The sequence below is a fragment of the Chiloscyllium punctatum genome, chromosome 39 (genome assembly GCF_047496795.1).
Source record: "Chiloscyllium punctatum isolate Juve2018m chromosome 39, sChiPun1.3, whole genome shotgun sequence".
Classification (NCBI taxonomy): domain Eukaryota; kingdom Metazoa; phylum Chordata; class Chondrichthyes; order Orectolobiformes; family Hemiscylliidae; genus Chiloscyllium; species Chiloscyllium punctatum.
Window position 1 is genome coordinate 62,503,266 of NC_092777.1, and position 18,896 is coordinate 62,522,161.

An 18,896-nucleotide genomic window follows, 5' to 3' on the forward strand; every position below is an offset into this window, starting at 1 on the left:
TTGGTCGTATGTGGAATTGCTGTTCTGGTGGCTTCAGCAATGTACACAGGTTATTAGCATGAAACGTATTCAGATCCCATATAGTCATTAAGATCAAGAGGTACCTGCAAAGAAACAGTTCCCAAACTAAAATTATAATGGGGGTTCTAACAACTTAATTGAATTTTTAGAAGTCTGTCACAACAAGGTTTTCGAGGATCATGTTCACACTGATTGGAACAGATCATTAGTTGGAGTTTAAAAAGAAGTTCACAAAGTGTCAAAATGTGTGCAGCTGATTTGACGTTTTACTTGGGTTTAGTACCAACTTATGGGATGCTTTTAAAATCATAAAAGGAGCGAGTAAGCTATTTGGCCCCTCAAACTTTATCTGCCATTCAATAGGATCATGGCTTATCTGACCATTCCTCATGTCCATTTTCTTGCCTTTTCCCCTTAACCCTTGACTTCTCTTCTGTTCAAGAATCTATCTAGCTCCGCTTTAGATATACGCAAGAATTCTGCCTCACAGCTCTCTGTGCCATGGGTTCCAAAGTGTCTCAACCCTCAGAAGAAATTCCACCTTGCTTCAGCCATAAATTGGTGCTGCTTTTTTCTGTGGCCATGTCCTCTGATCCTTGACTCTCCATTGGGGGAAAACACCCTCCCAGCATTTACCTGACAGGCCCCTTCAGAATCCTATTTGTTCCAATGAGGTCACCTCCCATTCTTCTAAAGACCTGAGTGGAATCCCAACCTGTTTAGCCTTTACTTAATGCACAAACTGTGATCATTCAGAAAATTGGAATGTCCAGTTCAATGAATGGAGAGGGTGGTGATTAATGTGGAGGGATGATTATGAAACTGAAAATGCCATGTCTGATGCTAATGGGATCTGTACAATGAAGCCCATAGCCAAAGTGACTTGGAATGAATTTGGTGAACTTTGTGTAAATGACAGAAGATGCTATCTGTGATTGTTTTTTGGTTAAAGTTGTATTTGTAGAACCATTTCATTAAATAAAATATGACACATGGAGACCACTGACACCAACAATGATGGCTCATACTTTATACTCTGCATATAACTTGATTTCCATTTTTGGAAGGACATTTTAAAGGTTGGCTTGTACGTTGTGATCTACAGTAATTTCCTCCAAACTTTTAATTTGAAAAGTAAGATGCAGTTACAATACCAGTTTTTAAGCATTATTATCAATGACAGTGTTATTTCAAAGTCATACAGTAACTACAGTCATAATCATTACTGTGTTTGTGTAGGTCTACAAATTGCAGAAGTCAGAAGGTTAAGAGGTGATCTGATGAAAGTCTTCAAGATATTCACAGGAAAAGACAGGGTAGATAAAGATAATTATTTCCGCCAGTTTAGTATTCCAAGTTTTGGGGATAAAATCTAAACTTTAGGGCCAGACCATTTAGGAGAGATGTTAGGAAGTACTTTTATACACGCAGGCACAGACAGACGCACGCACAAAAATTTAAATTTGAGATGCATTTTTTTGGTAAACAAAGATAATAGGGGATGTGTGCCAAATGCAAGTATATAGAGTTAGACCACAGATCAGCGATGATCTCATTGAATGGTGGAACAGGCTCAAGGGGCTGAATGGCTACCTTCTCTTCCTATGTTAAGTTGGGCTCAAAATATTAACTCTTCCTATCTGCAAAGGTCATGCCAGATCTGCTGAGTTTCTCCAGCACTTATGCTATCTACACTTTGTTATTTCTATCAGTCAATCACTAGCATCAGGCCATGAACATAAATAGTTTTTTTTAAGGATTTTGCAAAGATTTGTAGCTCGGGTTGTGGATGCGGTTGTTGGTTTGCTTGCCGAGCTGGTGGGTTGTTATGCAAACATTTTGTCACCGTGTTAGGTAATGTCATCAGTGCAACTTCCGTGAAGCGATGTTATTCTACTCCACTTGATGTTTATATCATCTGGTCTGTTAAGGTGGGTTGTATCATTTCCAGCTTTGCTCAACAGTAGTTTGTTTATGGGGTCTATTTCTACATGCTTGTTGATGGCATTCTGAGTTGAAAACCAGGTCTCTAGCAATTCCTGTGCATGTCTCTGGTTAGCTCGTCCTAGTACAGTTACGTTGTCCCCGTCAATCTGCTGGCCCTCCTTGTCATTGTGTATTGAGATGAGGGAGAATTGGTCGAACCCCATCCAGCAACAAAGCGGCACGACCAATTCTCCCTCATCCCAATACACACTGACAGAGGGCCAACAGATTGACGGGGACAACGTAACTGTCCTGGAAAGAACTAACCAGAGACAAGCACAGGAATTCCTAGAGGCCTGGTTTTCAACGTGGGATGCCATCAGCAAACATGTACAAATAGACCTCATATAAAAACCACTGCTGTATGTCACAAATCTGGTCCTTTTTTCTAAAAGCTGCTTTTTTTTCTCAATGATACTATGTCCTTGGTTTTTTTTCGGCGGGGTTATAAACAGCCAAACGGCTGGGTTTGGTGCAGAAATGAAAGGCCTTTTTGTTTATACGTAAACAGATGAGACTTTAGGCCAAAGCTTTTATGTTTTTAGAAGTAATCTGTATAAGTCAATGGGGTGTGGCCAGTTCTCAGCTGAGCAGTTCAGTCCAGAGGTAGTTAGGAAATTCAGCTGTGGAGCTGTGTGGAAATAGGTTGCTAAACTCTCTCTCCTTCTGCCCTTCTAACTTGAACCTGTAAGCTTTTGTTTCATTTTTTACTGTGTTTAAATGGGTTTGTTTTTTGGAACTGTTGTGTACATTTGAAACAGCATAATTAAGTGTAGTTTGGATAGACTGGATTTTGTAGATATTCTTTGTTTTTTTGCGTGTTTCATTCTGTAATTTTGTGAATAAATTTATGTCTGTTTTAAAACCTGGTAGTCAACCTAGCTAACGTACTCTGGATAATTTTCACTGTATACTTACCAAAACAAAATGCAAAGTTATGGTCTGGGCTACTTGCTTAAGAATATTTTGAGTGGTCTGGCCTAGTCCATGACAAGAGCAAAACCAGAAATGAGACAACCCACCTTAACAGACCAGATCATATAAACATCAAGAGGAGTAGAATAACAACACTTCATGGAAGTCACACTGGTGATGGTATCTAGCATGATGATGAAACATTTGTATGACAACCTGCCAGCTTGGAGAGCAAATATAGGTGAGATTGGCAGTGCTACAAACCTAGATGATATTACACATTGCATTTTGGATGGCTAATATTGAAGCTGCAGGAATTACTTTTCACATATATTGAAGATTTGCAGTGGCAGGACGCTCTTTAATGTAGGGACTCAACCCCAAGTGACCGAACGATTCCATGAGTTATGATAGGTTTTGCATTTGAAAATTAGCATGTAAACCATATAGCCCAACTCTAGTGATAAATGAGTCCACAGATTCTAACAAGTTAAGGGATCACCCTTAACTGGTTTGTAATGCAGGGGCATCAACAGCCTGGGTTCAATTCTCCACTGCTGAGGTCACCATGAAGACTTCACCCCTCACCTGAGGATAGTGACCCTCAGCTTAAATTCATCCCCAGTTGTGTCTCTAATGAGACAGTAGCCCTATGGTCCTGTGGGACTTTGACAACCACTATTGTCAGCTTACTTAAAGATGGGGAATTTGTGCAGGAGTTCATGGCTGTCAGTTTAAGCTTCACCTCTCTTGATGATTTTCACATATGCAGTAATCGCTTTGAGTGTGTTACTATGCATGTCTCTCCGTTACTCCCGAGTTTGCAATTCCATTTGACGCTATTCTATTTTAGATGTTTGGAGAATCTGAACCTCACGGTGGCAGTGGTCCCAAAGAAAATATGTCACACAGTTTGAACGTCACAGTTTGACGTTCATAGTAAGGAAGCTTGGCATTTGCTAAAGACTGCAGTTTTCAAACATAAGTACCTTGAAAGTGCTTATTTTATCCAGTTTTTAGTGAACCTACCATTGTATTTTGCCCTTTATCTCCCATGCAATAATGTATTGTTTTGGCTTTGTGATTTTATAATCATGCCTGTATAAACAAGATATACAGTTAATAGGAAAAAAGGGCAAGGAAGGGAATTCATTTCATCACTAATGCTTACTCAAAAGTGTCTGATTATTCTATAACAGACTTCCACTATTTTTAAGGACAATTTTGTTGTCCAGTGTCTATTATCTAATGTCTAACCTGTTGAAAACCACTTCATCTGAAAGGTGACATTTGACCTCACATCATGCTTCTTTACTATCATCATCTTAAGAAATTTGCAACATATTTCTTTAGTTTAGGAAAACATCTTTGTCTATTAGCTTAGAAAAATGAAAATAAATTTCAGACTTGAATGTGTCATTTCTGAAACTAGCATTGACTGCTCAGCTTATCCTCCCCATCTAAATGTCCTTTCATAACATCCTCACGAATATACTCTTCATACCATCTTAATACGATAAATATGATAGTTGTAAACCGGTTAACTAACTGGCCTCAAAATTCAGTCTGATGCTATTTTCTCTTTGTATCTTGGATTGATATGTACCATCCTTGGACATTCTGTATTTTGGAGTGTTGAAAAATATGAACCAAAGCATGGTTTTGTGAAGGGCAGGTCGTGCCTCACAAACCTTATTGAATTCTTTGAGAAGGTGACTAAGGAGGTAGATGAGGGGAAAGCGGTAGATGTGGTATATATGGATTTTAGTAAGGCGTTTGATAAGGTCCCCCATGGTAGGCTACTGCAGAAAATACAGAGATATGGCATTGAGGGTGAGTTGGAGGTTTGGATTAGGAATTGGCTCTCTGGAAGAAGACAGAGGGTAGTAGTTGATGGCAAAGGTTCATCTTGGAGTGCAGTCACTAGCGGTGTTCCGCAAGGATCTGTTTTGGGACCATTGCTGTTTGTCATTTTTATAAATGACCTGGAGGAAGGGTTAGAAGGTTGGGTGAGCAAGTTTGCGGATGATACGAAAGTCGGAGGAGTTGTAGACAGTGAGGAAGGATATGGCAGGTTACAGCGGGATATAGAGAAGCTGCAGAGCTGGGCAGAAAGGTGGCAAATGGAGTTCAATGTAGCTAAGTGTGAAGTGATTCACTTTGGTAAGAGTAATAAAAAGATGGATTACTGTGCTAATGGTAGACTACTTGGTAGTGTGGAAGAGCAGAGGGATCTTGGTGTCCATGTACACAGATCTCTGAAAGTTGCCACCCAGGTAAATAGTGCAGTGAAGAAGGCATATGGCGTACTGGCTTTTATTGGTAGAGGAATTGAGTTCCGGAGTCCTGAGGTCATGCTGCAGTTGTATAAGACTCTGGTGCGGCCGCATCTGGAATATTGTGTGCAGTTTTGGTCGCCATACTATAGGAAGGATGTGGAGGCACTGGAACGGGTGCAGAGGAAGTTTACCAGGATGTTGCCTGGTATGGTAGGAAAATCCTATGAGGAAAGGCTGAGGCACTTGGGGTTGTTTTCATTGGAGAAAAGAAGGTTTAGGGGTGATTTGATAGAGGTGTACAAGATGATTAGGGGGTTAGATAGGGTTGACAGTGAGAACCTTTTTCCACGTATGGAGTCAGCTATTACAAGGGGGCATAGCTTTAAATTAAGGGGGGGTAGATATAGGACTGATGTTAGGGGTAGGTTCTTCACTCAGCGAGTCGTAAGTTCATGGAATGCCCTGCCAGTAGCAGTAGTGGACTCTCCCTCTTTATGGGTATTTAAGCGGGCATTGGATAGGTATATGGAGGATAGTGGGTTAGTGTAGGTTAGGTGGGCTTTGATCGGCGCAACATCGAGGGCTGAAGGGCCTGTACTGCGCTGTATTCTTCTATGTTCTATGTTCTATGAGTTAATTTCCAAGCAGGGTGTATGCCACTTTTCTTTATAGTACAACTATTCTTCTGTGCTTAGTCATGATCAATTCCAAAATTTTTGTAGGTACTGCAATAATTAAGTACTACTGACCGCTATTGAGATAAATGTTACTCAGTGGTAGTTACCAGCGTTTGCAATGTAAAATCACAAATACATTGCTGATTGAGTAAACAAATCATACAGCGTGGCAATAGACCCTTCAGTCCAACCACATATCCCAAATGAAATTAGTTCCATCTGCCTGCACTTGTCTTTTAAACATTGTAACTGTATTCGTATCCACCACTTCCTCTGGAAGTTCATTCCACACACGAACCATTCTGTTTAAAAAAAAAATTGCTCCTCATCTCTTTCTAGAATTTTTCTCTTCTCAATTTAAAAATGTCCCCAGTCTTGAAATCCTCCACCCTAGGGCAGAGACACCTGCCATTCACTTATTTAAACCACTTTATAAACCCCTTATAAAGCTCTACAAGGTCACCTCTTAACCACCTACCCTCCAGTGAAAAAGCCTATCCAGCCACTCCTTATAGCTGGAACCTCTATTCCTAGCAATATACTAGAAAATCTCTTCTGAATCATCTCCAGCTTAATATTATCCTTCCTATAATAGGGTGACCAGAACTGGAAACAGTACTCCAGAATAGACCTCACCAGCATGCTGTACAACCTCAACATGACATCCCATCATCCATATTCAAAGGTCTGAGCAGTGAAGGCAAGCACGCTAAATGCCTTCTTAACCACCTTGTCTACATGTCACGCAAACTTTAAAGAATTATGTACCTGAGCCTCTAACTTTCTGTATTCTACAACACTGACCAAGCCCCTACTTATAATTGTGTACGTCCTAGAGGAAAGGAGCTGCCATCCACAGCTGAGTGAACAGCCCTTGTATTGATGTAAGAAAGTTGTGATTTCAAGTGCCAATCCAAAGATCAAACTATTGGTTGACAGTCCCTCAGTACCACACTGAGACTATCGTATTGTCAGAGGTGCATGGTGCTATTTCTGATGAGATGTTAAACTGAGGCCCTGCAAGCTCTCTCAGGTAAATGTAAAAGATTCCTTAATATACATGCAGAAGAAGAAGAATGTTTTTCCCAGTGTCCTCCTATCAGTATTTGATTGACGCAATTTGAAGCACTTGCTTGAATAAAAGCAGAATACTGCAGATGCTGAAAATCTGAAACAGACAGGGAGAATGCTGGAGAAATACCACCAGGTCTGGTCGCATGTATGGAAAGATACAAGAGTTCATATTTTGAGTCTAGTATGACTGGTGCAGGTCTTAAGAAGTCCACCATTTTGCTGTGGATCTGGATTTGCACATAAACCAGACTAGGGTAAGGATGACAGATTTTCTTCCCTAAAGGACATTAGTGAACTATTTGGGTTTTAATGCAATTAATTGTGATTAAACAGTTGCCATTAGGTTGAATTTTAACTTCAGACCTATTTAAATTTAAATTTCACCAACTGTAGTGAGATTTGAACACATGCCCTTAAACATTAGTCAGGAGTCCTGTGATGTTTCCCCTTTCCTTCCAGATGACCTAGAGGCGTGTAGGAAATTTTACATATCAACCTGTTCAGAGCCCAATGGTATGGAAAGTTTTTAAATTTATTTTATCTATTTTTCTGATCACCTTGTTGGGAGATGTTATTATTACACACCTCTGGAGCAGGTAGGATTGAACACAAGTCTCCTGGTCCAAGGGTAGGGACACCACCACAAGAGAATGCCCCTTATGATTTGTTTTTAATTTAACCTATTTTTGTAATCAACCCGTTCAGAAATATTATTGCACACCTCTGGAGCAGGTGAGACATGAATCCAGGCCTCTCACTTCAGTGGTAAGGACACTACCACTGGGCCATAAGAGGACCTTAAATAAAAGAACTTGAGGTGAAGGTAAGCACCCTGAGCCTGCTGTAAATTGAACACACAACATTCTGATCTGTAGTCAGATAGTCCACCATTGCACCACAAGCCCAGCTCTGAATGCTATGTGTGTCTGTGCCATCAATATTTTCTACCTGCAGCAAAGCTGGAAGGTGAGGGTATTTCATTCAGCTAAATGTCTATATGAGAACATGCCATCAGCTGCAAATGAGAGAGGAAATAACAGCTGTGATTGGAGTAGCTCCTCACTGAATCCACTGTACTTGTATTGACTTATCTCTCGTTGCAACCCCCCCCCCCCCCATCAACATTATACTAATTGCTGTCCCCACCCCCACCTGGAAATTAATGATTGGGTATTCTGAGGCAAATTAATCCATTGTTCCTGTTGGGAATCTGAAAAATAAAATTGGAGTCTACGTTTCTTTATAGTTCAGGCTAAGAATGAGAGCAGTGCAAAGCTAAGGTATTACAACATCACTAGCCAGATTATGTTCTAATTTTGCCGGAATGGTTTTCATTTATATGTGTTGGCATTAGAATTGATAATGGAAAAATTGACAAATATTTGCAGATGTAAGTTTTTTTTTACACTTTAGCAGTTCATTGCATTTCATACGGGTAACTACTGAAGGTAACCTTCAGGTGAAGTAGCATTCAAGATAGAGTGATATTTGGATAAAGCTGTGTAAATGCAATTGACATATATATCTATTTTAAAATTATACATTCAATTCTTATTTTAAAGTCTCAGTTAGAAATTCTTGTTTTTACATTTATAATGAAAGCTTCTGGTATAAACTTGTAATTCTGTAATTATTGCTGTTCTCTAGTGATTGCATTAATGCAACTCCACTTGACAGGTGAATGTGTGTACAACCAATATTCATATTTCTATATCCTCTTTCCAATTTAGGACTTGTCAAGACTTTTCATAGCCAATGAAGTACTTTTTCTTGAAGTGTGGTCTCTTTTGTACTGTAGGAAACATTTCCAATTCTCCCCCTACAATTTACTGGTGTATATATTTATATATGCACAAAACTGGAATATTATACATATTTTAGTTACAGCAGTTAGTGCCAAGTTTATTCAGATGCTGAAGTATTGTACACTGCAAGCTCCCACAAACTGAATATCTGACTATCATATTGGTATTTACAGTGGTTGTTGATGTGAGGGACAAACATTGGCCAAGACATGGAAGAACATCCATGGAAATAATGCCATGCATTATTTTCAGTCCACTTTAGAGAGCAAATAGGGCCTCAGGTCATTGTATTATCCAAAAGACACAATTTATGGTAACTTCCAATAATTACAGTTTCATAAGTATGCATAAAAGTTCTTATTAGAGTTGTGCAGAACAGAATTCATGGAAAATTGAGAGACTTTGAATATATTTGATGTTGGTAGCAGGTCCTGTATTGCCTGGATCAAAGATCTGGTTAATTCTCTTGAGTATGAGAAACAAATCAGACTTTTGCTAATTGTTGGTAAGGATTCCATTGAGGTCATACCTAACTCCTTGCATTTGGTTTTAACAATACAATTTCAGACTTGTCCACATTCAGTAATCCGAAAAACCCTCTTGAAGGCAATATGTTAACTTCATAATTTTTATTAACAAAACCTAATCTCAATATTGTAGCACTAACATTCATACCTTTGCAAGAAGACTTTGGTTCTGTAATCTATTAAAGTAGAACATTGAAATCTACCATATTGTGCGATAACAGAAAATCCCAGAGCTGCTGGTGAGCACCCTGATGTGTTGTGAAGATGGTTGTGAATCTTTGGTAAAGCTATTTGTTTTCTTTTGTACAGCGAAGGTTGGGAAGACATCTTTGATTATGTCTCTGGTCAGTGAAGAGTTTCCTGAAGAGGTAGGTGATTTATTCTTAAACAGGGCCAATATGTGTCTCCTCTTTTAGTTTTTGATTAAAGTATATCTCAGAATAAGGAGGTCAAAGAGGAAATTTGGTCACAACTGTAGTGTTCTGTAAAATTCATAGTACTGAAGATTTGTGCTCCAGAACTTGCTGTTCCCTTCACCAAGCTGTAGCAGTACATCTACTCAACAGTATAAAAAAAGTGCCCAGGTGTGTCCTGTATATTAAAAAAAAATCACAGGACAAATCTAACTCAGCCTGTTCCATCGACTCTTGATCAACAGTAATGGATGGTGTCATCAATAACCTGCTCAGGGACGCTCAGTTTGGGTCCCTGACCTCATTACAGCCTTGGTTCTAACATGGACAAAAGAGCTGAATTCCAAAGGTCAGTTGAGAGTGACAGCCCTTGACATCAAGGCTGCATTCAACAGAGTGTGGCGTCAAGAGCAATAGCAGAACTGGAATCAGTGGGGTTTTTAATTCATTTGTTGGACTTGGGTGTTGCTGGCTGGCCAGCATTGATAGCCCATCCCTATTTGCTCTTGAAGGTGGTGGTGAACTTCCTTCTTGAATCACTGCAATCCACTTGCTGTGGATTGCTTTGTTGTGACTTTCTATCGACTGATGCAACTGAGTGGCTTGCTGGACCATTTCAGAGCGCAATTGAGAGTCAACCACATTGCTGTGGCTCTAGGGTCACATGTAGGCCAAACTAGGCAAGGATGGCAGATTTCCTTCCCTAAAGGACATTCGTGAACTAGATGGGTTTTTCTGACAATTGACAACGGTTTCATGGTCATCAGTCGACTCTTAATTCCAGATTTTTTTTTTAACAATCAAATTCCACCATTTGCTGGAGCGGGATTTGAACCCAGGTCCCCAGAACGTTATTCTGGGTTTCTGGATTAATATTCGAGTGATATTACTACTAGGCCGTTGCCTCCCCACAAAGGATACAAACTCTCTGATGGTTGAAGTCATACTTGGCACATAAGAAGATGATCATGATTGTTGGAGGTCAGTCATCTCAGCTCCAGGACAACTCTGCAGGAGCTTCTCATGGTAGTGTCTAAGGCCCAACCATGATTAGATTAGATTAGATTACTTACAGTGTGGAAACAGGCCCATACACCTACATTTACCCCTTATCTAACACTACAGGCAATTTAGCATGGCCAGTTCACCTGACCTGCACATCTTTGGACTGTGGGAGGAAACCCGAGCACCCGGAGGAAACCCACGCAGACACTGGGAGAACGTGCAAACTCCACACAGACAGTCGCCTGAGGCGGGAATTGAACCCAGGTCTCTGGCTCTGTGAGGCAGCAGTGCTAACCACTGTGCCACCGTGCCGCCCATCTTCAGCTACTTCATCAATGACCTCCCTCCATTGGAAGATCAGAGTTGGGGATGTTCACCGGCAATTGCGCAATGTTCAGCACTGCTCACGACTCATCAGATAATGAAGCAGTCCATGTTCAAATGCACCAAGATCTGGACAATATCAGGCTTGCGCTGACAAGTGGCAAGTAACATTCACGCCATACAAATGGCAAGATACGGCCATCTCCAATAAGAGACAACCTAATAGGGCAGCACAGTGGCTAAGTGGTTAGCACTGCTGCCTCAGCGCCAGGGACCCCAGGTTCGATTCTAGCCTCTAGCGACTATCTGTGTGGGTTTCCTCTGGGTGCTCCACTTTCCTCCCACAGTCCAAAGATGTGCAGGCTGGGTGAATTGGCCAAGCTAAATTGCCCATAGTGTTCAGGGATGTGTAGGTTTGGTACATTAGTCGGGGTAAATGTAGAGGTAATAGTGCAGGAGAATAGGTCTGGGTGGGTTACTCTTTGGAGAGTTGATGTGGACTTATTGGGTTGAAGGGCCTGTTTCCATACTGTACAGATTCGATGAACCACCAGCCCTTGACATTCATGGTGTTACTATCACTGAATTCTCCCACTGTAAATCTCCTGGGGGTTATCATTGATCAGAAACTCAGCTGGACTCACTGCATAAATACAATGGCTAGAACAGCAGGTCAGCAGGAATACTGTGGCAAGTAACTCCCTACTTGACACACCAAAGCCTCTCCACCATCTACAAGGCACATGTCAGGACTATGGTTGGAATATTTCCCATATGCTTCTCTGACTGCAGGTACAACAACACTCAGGAAGTTTGACATCATCCAGGACAAAACCCACTTAATTGGCACAAGTATCCGCTCCATCCACCACCGATGTACAGCAGCAGCAGTGTGCATTCTCTGCAAGAAGCACTGCAGAAATTCACCAAAGATCCTCAGACAGCATCTTCCAAACCCGCAACCACACCCATCGAGAAGGATAAGATCAGCAAGTACATTTAAACACCACCACCTTCAAGTTCCCCTCCAAGCCACTCGCCATCCTGACTTGGACATATATTACTGTTCCTTCACTGTTGCTTGGTCAAAATCCTGGAATTCTCTGTGAACAGCATTGTGGGTCAATCCATAGGTGGGCTGCAGCGATTTTAAGAAGGAGCTCACCACCACCTTCTCAAGGGTACCTAAGGACAGACGATCAGTGCTGGCCAGCCAGTGATGCCCACATGCCACAAATGAATAAAAAAAAATTTCATCTGAGGACCTAGCGTATAGGAGAAAGTGAGGACTGCCGGTGCTGGATATAAGTCAAAGTGTGGCGCTGGAAAAGCACAGCAGGTCAGGCAGCATTCAAGGAGCAGGAGAGTCGACTCTTTGGGCATAAGCCTTTCATCACAAATGTCATCAGGAAGGCTATATCCCTGAAACTTCAACTCTCCTGCTCCTCAGATGCTGCCGGACCTAACATATAATCTTGGAGTGAGAATCATAGGATTAGGGAGAAGTATATCCTGTTAACCGTGCTTAACGCCTGTGTTTTTTTTAAGTTGCACAACTAATTCTCTGGATATTGTTTCAAAATCTGTCCCTCCTGTGTCAGTAATGCTCGGTGTCTTTAAGTTTTTCCTCTTTTAATAATTTCCTTAGTGACCTCCCAGTTCCTCCTCTACCAGTTCCTTTCTGTGACTGTCTTTAAACACGATAAAAAAGGCTCAATGTAATGTATGTTTAGAATGCAAAAAAATTTGAAAATCCAACATACTTCAGTTACGGCAGTTAGTACCAATCTAATTTAGAATCTGTAGTCTTTTAAGTTTGAAACCAAAAAGCATGTTAGAAATAATCAGGTCCTGCAGTTCCTGTGCAGAAATAAAACAGATCATGTTTGAGGTCTTTGTGAATTACCCACAACTGAAAATAATCCAAAACAGCATGCTATGCTAAAACAGGTGAATTTACACCACCAGGTGGTAGTGTAATAGTGATGTTACTGAATCAGTAATCCAGAATCCAGTGCTTTGGGAACATGGCTTTGAATCCCATCATAGTGAGATTATTAGTACTGAGGAAATGTTGAATGGTGAGATTTGAATTGAGCATAAGACGAGTAAAAATCTAATTAAATTATAACCATTGTCGATTGTCATAAATATGCAGATTATCTTGTCTACTTTAGAGAATAGAACACCTCATTTGAAAGACAACTCTCAGACAGTGCAATGTTCCCTCAGGTGTCATCATAAATCAAACCTCTGACCTGAGATTTGAACCTAAGCCATCTTATCAGGGTTAGCTCTGTTGACTTGATGGCTGGTTTGTGATGCTGAGTAATACAATGCAGGTTCAGTTCCCACGCTGACTGAGGTTACCATGAGAACGCTTCTTCTCAATGCCTCCCTTTTATCTGAGGCATGGTGACCCTCCAGTTAAACCAGTCTTTGCTCCCGAATGAGAGAGCAGCACTGTGGTCTTTCGGGGGTTACTACCAACTGAACCCACAGCTGACACAAAGTAAGTTGGAAACGATATTACTTCAATGAAATTCTTGCATATTATTTAGATGTTTTCTCGTATTGAAACCACTTATTCTACGAACTGCCTCTACATATTTAATTTTTTTGCACGCAATCAGTGTTCGTCAATTTTAAGACTATTTTTCTGTGGATGTTTTCATAATCTTTGGTATTGCCAAAGTTTTTATTACTGTCAATGCAGTTTTTTTTAAGTATAGCCATTGTTCAAATGTGGGAAGCATTTATATACAGAGTTATAGAACATATAACATTACCGCGCAGTACAGGCCCTTCGGCCCTTGATATTGCACCGACCTGTCATACCAACCTGAAGCCCATCTAACCTACACTATTCCATGTACGTCCATATGCTTGTCCAATGACGACTTAAATGTACTTAAAGTTGGCGAATCTACTACCGTTGCAGGCAAAGCATTCCATACCCTTACTACTCTCTGAGTAAAGAAACTACCTCTGACATCTGTCCTATATCTATCACCCCTCAATTTAAAGCTATGCCCCCTCGTGCTCGCCGTCACCATTCTTGGAAAAAGGCTCTCCCTGTCCACCTTATCTAACCCTATGATTATCTTATATGTCTCTATTAAGTCACCTCTTGGGGGATCCAAGATGGCGGCGACCCAGCAAGTCTGAGTCTACAGTGCTTCCCCCAAGACTTGGGCAAAGTGGGTCACCCGCCCTCACCACACTCACCAAATCATTTAATATAGCTTTTACTTCATGTGATTAGTTGTTTAGTATTGAATTTAAACAATTTAATTTCCAATAAAAATGACTAAAGGGAAGGGAGCCCGCAGCTCTCAGCAAGCAGGAACCCCTCCCCCACCCTCTCCAGCTGCAGCAGAGCGTCCGCAGCTGCCCTGGGGGACTTATCTATGGTGGCGAGCCTCGTGGAAATAATTTCCAAACTTGATGCGAAGATCGACACCTTCATTGAAGAGTCCTGGAGCTGATGGGACTTGCTCTTGGCTGCACTGCAAAAGCACGACCGAGACATCAAGGAAATTGTGTTGAGTCGGAAGGGCGGAGCTAAAGGCCGCGACCTCCAAAACTACAGCAGAATCGGTCGTGGATCAGGTCTGGACTCTCGAACAGCGAGTCCAGACCTTAGAGAATCACGAGGTCGTCGAAAAAATATTCATTTGCTGGGCCTTCCCGAATGGGAAGAGGAAGGCCAGCTTACAGTGTTCCTTGAACAGTGGCTTCCACAGCTTTTAAATCTGGAGGCAGGATCAGGCCAGGTAAGGGTGGGATGGGTCTACCTGGTTGCAATACGCGGGCCCGGCTCAAACCAGCGCCCCCACCCAGTCCTGTTCCGGTTGCAGAGCTACAAGGAGAGGCAGAGATTCTTAGAAGCCTCCAGAAATCTTGGAAAAGATTCCCAAGCCATGATCTATAAAGGATCCAAGATCATGTTATTCCAGGACTTTCCCCCAGCTCTGGTCTGAAAGAGGAAGGCGTTTGATGAGGCGAAGAAGTGTTTAAGGGACTTAAATAATCAGTACTCCTTGCGCTACCCAGCGATGCTACGTTTTAACCATGAAGGGTCCATGTATAACTTCGGATCGCCAGAAAAGGCCAAGGAATTTTTGACTCTCTTAGATAAATTGTAAGCGTTAATTGATGTTGGTTTGCCTCTTTTCCGCCCCCCCCCCCCCCCACTATTCCAGTTTATATACCCCTTTTTTGTATATATTAATCCCTTTTTTTTAACCTTACTGTTTAATATTATCTTGGGGGGTGGGTGAGGGGTTTATTTATTTGTTCTCTACTTAACGATTTTCTCCCCCCTTTCTTTAATTCTCTCTCTATATATAGGGGTCTAGTTAATGTTGGTGGGGGAGGTAGTTACCTTATCCTATTTTATCTCTGTCTCTAGGAGCGGGGTTGTTTTCCTTTGTTATTTTGTATTATTATATTGAATTATTACTTGTTGAGACTGTAATTTTATAGTTATATATGCTTATACATGGTATTAATATTACCAAATATATCCAGGTGTTGTTGGGGGGGATAGAGGGTGCTCACTGTTAACTCTAGCTCTGTAGTATATTTGAATTTTCTTCATCCTATTAAGGAGCGCCTGGGTCAAGGGTGGGGCACTGGTTGGGAGAGGATACGATGGACTTTTGGAAAGGAAGTGATACGCCCTGGGAACAAGTGGGAAAATCTCCATTTAAATACGTGTTATTTTTTTTATTTAGAAATAGTTTTTTATTATACTGTTGTGAGTGTATTAGAGAGCCTTTATTTTTGTGAATTTTATATGCTCTATGCTCAGGATGTTCTGGATAGGGTTTCCCCTCCCGAGGGGTCTTGGATTTTCACGGATGATTATAGTTGATCAGTCGGTTAAGTGCTGCACCTGGAATGTCAAGGGGAGTAATTCACCAGCCAAAAGGAAGAAAATATTATCAAACCTCAAGAAAGAAAGGGTTTATATCGCTCTCCTATAGGAAACACACTTATTGGATAAAGAACTTGAAATTACGACAGGGTGGATTTGATCAGGCCTTTTTTTCTTCTTTTAGCTCAAAAAAGCAGGAGAGTTGTTATTCTTATTCGGAAGAATTTCCCTTTCGCAATCCTAAATCAGATAAAAGACAAATCTAGACAATATATTCTGATTAAAGCCCTTATAAATGGACAGGATATGGGATTTTAAATTTGTATTGCCCCCCCCCCCCGGCACATCCTTTTAAATTTATAATGGAAGCCTTCTCAAAATTGATGGCTCTCGGTGCTCATCATACAATTATAGGGGGAGATTTTAATTGTATTATGGATCCGGAAATAGATAGGATTCCCAAGAGTACTGCAGGAGTATCTCCCAGATCTAGACAATTGGTGGATTTTAACAAAGAATTAGGATTAGTAGATGTATGGAGATGTCTTCATCCACAGGGCAGAGATTTTTCTTTTTACTCCAGTCCACATAAATGTCATACCAGAATCGATATGTTTTTTGCCCCCTCGATTTTTTTTTAAATTCCATATCATCCTGTAAAATAGGCAGTATAACAATTTCTGATCACACTGCTGTATATATGGAAATCAAGACAAGGAACAGTGAGACATCCCCTCGGCATTGGCGTATGGACCCCTTCCTGATGAAAAATACTAAATTTGTAAAGTACTTCTCTCAAGAATTTAAAACATTTTTAGAAATTAATTCAGGTACGGCTAGCAACCCATCAGTGATGTGGGAGACCATCAAAGCTTATGCATGAGGTTTGATTATCTCCTACTCAGCGACCCAGAAAAAATTAAAGGGAGAACAACAGCGTTTGCTCGAAGCTCGCTTAAAAGCAGCTGAAACAGCATGCGCTGACAGACCTTCTATTATCAAATTATAAAGGATTACGGCCCTTAGGACAGCTCTAAACACTACACTTAACTAAACTGCTAAGAGGGAAATATTATTTGCTAAACAAAGGTTATATGAATTTGGCGATAAACCTGGTAGATACTTAGCATTTCTTGCAAAGAAAAAGAAGGCCCCTTAAACTATCACGTCTATCAAGGAAAGCACGGGTATCTTGACTCGTGATCATAAAAGGATTAACGCAATCTTTAGAAAATTTTATTCTGATTTATATAAATCACAGAATTGTGAAGACAGGACTAGGAGGATGCAGTCATTTTTTAAAAACCTGACCTTTCCGGACCTAACTCTGGAACAGGTATCAGTCTTCAATGTTCCCCTAACAGTCCAAGAAATACTTCACGCAATCAGGCAACTTCAGAGCGGTAAGGCACCTGGCCCAGATGGCTTTCAAGCTGAATTCTATAAAGAATTTACAGGAATATTGGTTGGTCCACTTATGGACATGAATAACTACGCATACAGTCAGGGTTATCTCCCGCCTTCACTGAAAGAGGCACATATCTCTCTTATCCTTAAAAAAGGAAAGGACCCAGAAGATTGCGCGTCATACAGACCAATATCCTTGCTAAATGTAGATTTTAAAATCCTCTCTAAAACGTTAGCATTGAGGCTAGAAAGGGTATTGCCACGTATTATAAAGGAGGATCAGACGGGGTTTATCCAATAATGTCAGAAGGGTTTTGAATGTGATTCAAGTCTGCCATCAGGGAAAGGTACCAGGAGTAGTAGTCTCATTAGATGCGGAAAAGGCATTCGACAGAGTTGAATGGTCATATTTGTTTTACACATTGGAAAGGTGTTATCAAATGGGTCTCAACATTATATAGTTATCCCAAGGCAGTTGTGATTACCAATGGATTAGGCTCGGATAGCTTCAGTGTGGATAGGGACTGCCGTCAGGGATGTCCTCTCTCGCCATTGTTATTTACGCTAATAATTGAGCCACTAGCAGAAGCTATACGGGCTGACCCTAATATAACGGTCCCGAGGATTGGTACAGGTAAACATAAGATTGCCCTTTATGCAGATGATGTTCTTCTATTTCTCAGTAATCCTCTAATGTTCGTGCCTCGCTTAATCCAAGTTATTAATACATTTAGTGTATTTTCAGGCTATAAAATTAATTTCTCAAAATCAGAGGCTATGCCAATGGATGGCCTTGCTAGTATATCCCACTTATTGGATGGATCCCACTTTCCCTTTCAGTGGTCCCTGAAGGGTTTCTTATATTTAGGCATTTTTATTACCCCAGTATTTGGACAGTTATCCAGCGATGGAGAGACCTTCCAATCTCCTGGCTAGGTAGAATAACACTAATTAAAATGAATGTCCTGCCCCGTCTCCTATACCCTATGAGAAGGCTTCTGGTGATGCTGCCGAGGCTGGCACTACGTAAATTACAAGGCTGGTTGAGCTCCTTTATCTGGAATCATAGACGGCCCCTCATTAAGCTGAAGAAGCTACAGCTTCCACAGGCAAGGGGAGGATTGGATTTCCCAGATTTTAGGAAATATCAGTTAAGCTCCCTAATAAGTTACATAGCTGATTGGGTCTTGTCTGACCCGCAATCAATCTGACTGGACATCGAGGCTTCTCAAGTAAAATGCCCACTTATTAACCTTTTATTTTCAGACAAAAGGAAAATCATTACGGACCACTGTAAAAACCCTATAATACCAAACACAATTAAAGCTTGGAATATAATGCAGCAAAATGGGGGCAACTCACATAAAACATCCCCCTATGCTCCGATAGTGGGAGCATGAGGATTTCAACCGGGGGCTTACAGATGCCACTTTCAAACTCTGGAAATCCAGGGGTATCTCATTTCTAGGGGATCTGTTTAAAGAAGGGGTCCTGATGTCTTTTGAACAGATGCGTCAGAAATTTGGATTACCTAATGGAGACCTCTTTCCATACTTCCAAATTCGCGATTACATACAGAAG

At 41.0% G+C, this 18,896-nt stretch overlaps 1 protein-coding gene across 4 annotated transcripts in view; it reads left to right on the forward strand.

Moving 5' to 3' along the window:
• rhot1a (ras homolog family member T1a) overlaps window positions 1-18,896 on the forward strand; it is a 93,248-nt gene that overhangs the window by 13,608 nt on the left and 60,744 nt on the right. For 3 of the 4 annotated variants that reach the window (XM_072558908.1, XM_072558909.1, XM_072558910.1), the window contains exon 2: window positions 9,594-9,652. The exons of the other annotated variant lie outside the window; for it this stretch is intronic. In XM_072558908.1, the coding sequence (XP_072415009.1) occupies window positions 9,594-9,652 (59 nt within the window). The remainder of the gene's footprint in view (window positions 1-9,593; window positions 9,653-18,896) is intronic. 4 annotated transcript variants of the gene reach the window in all.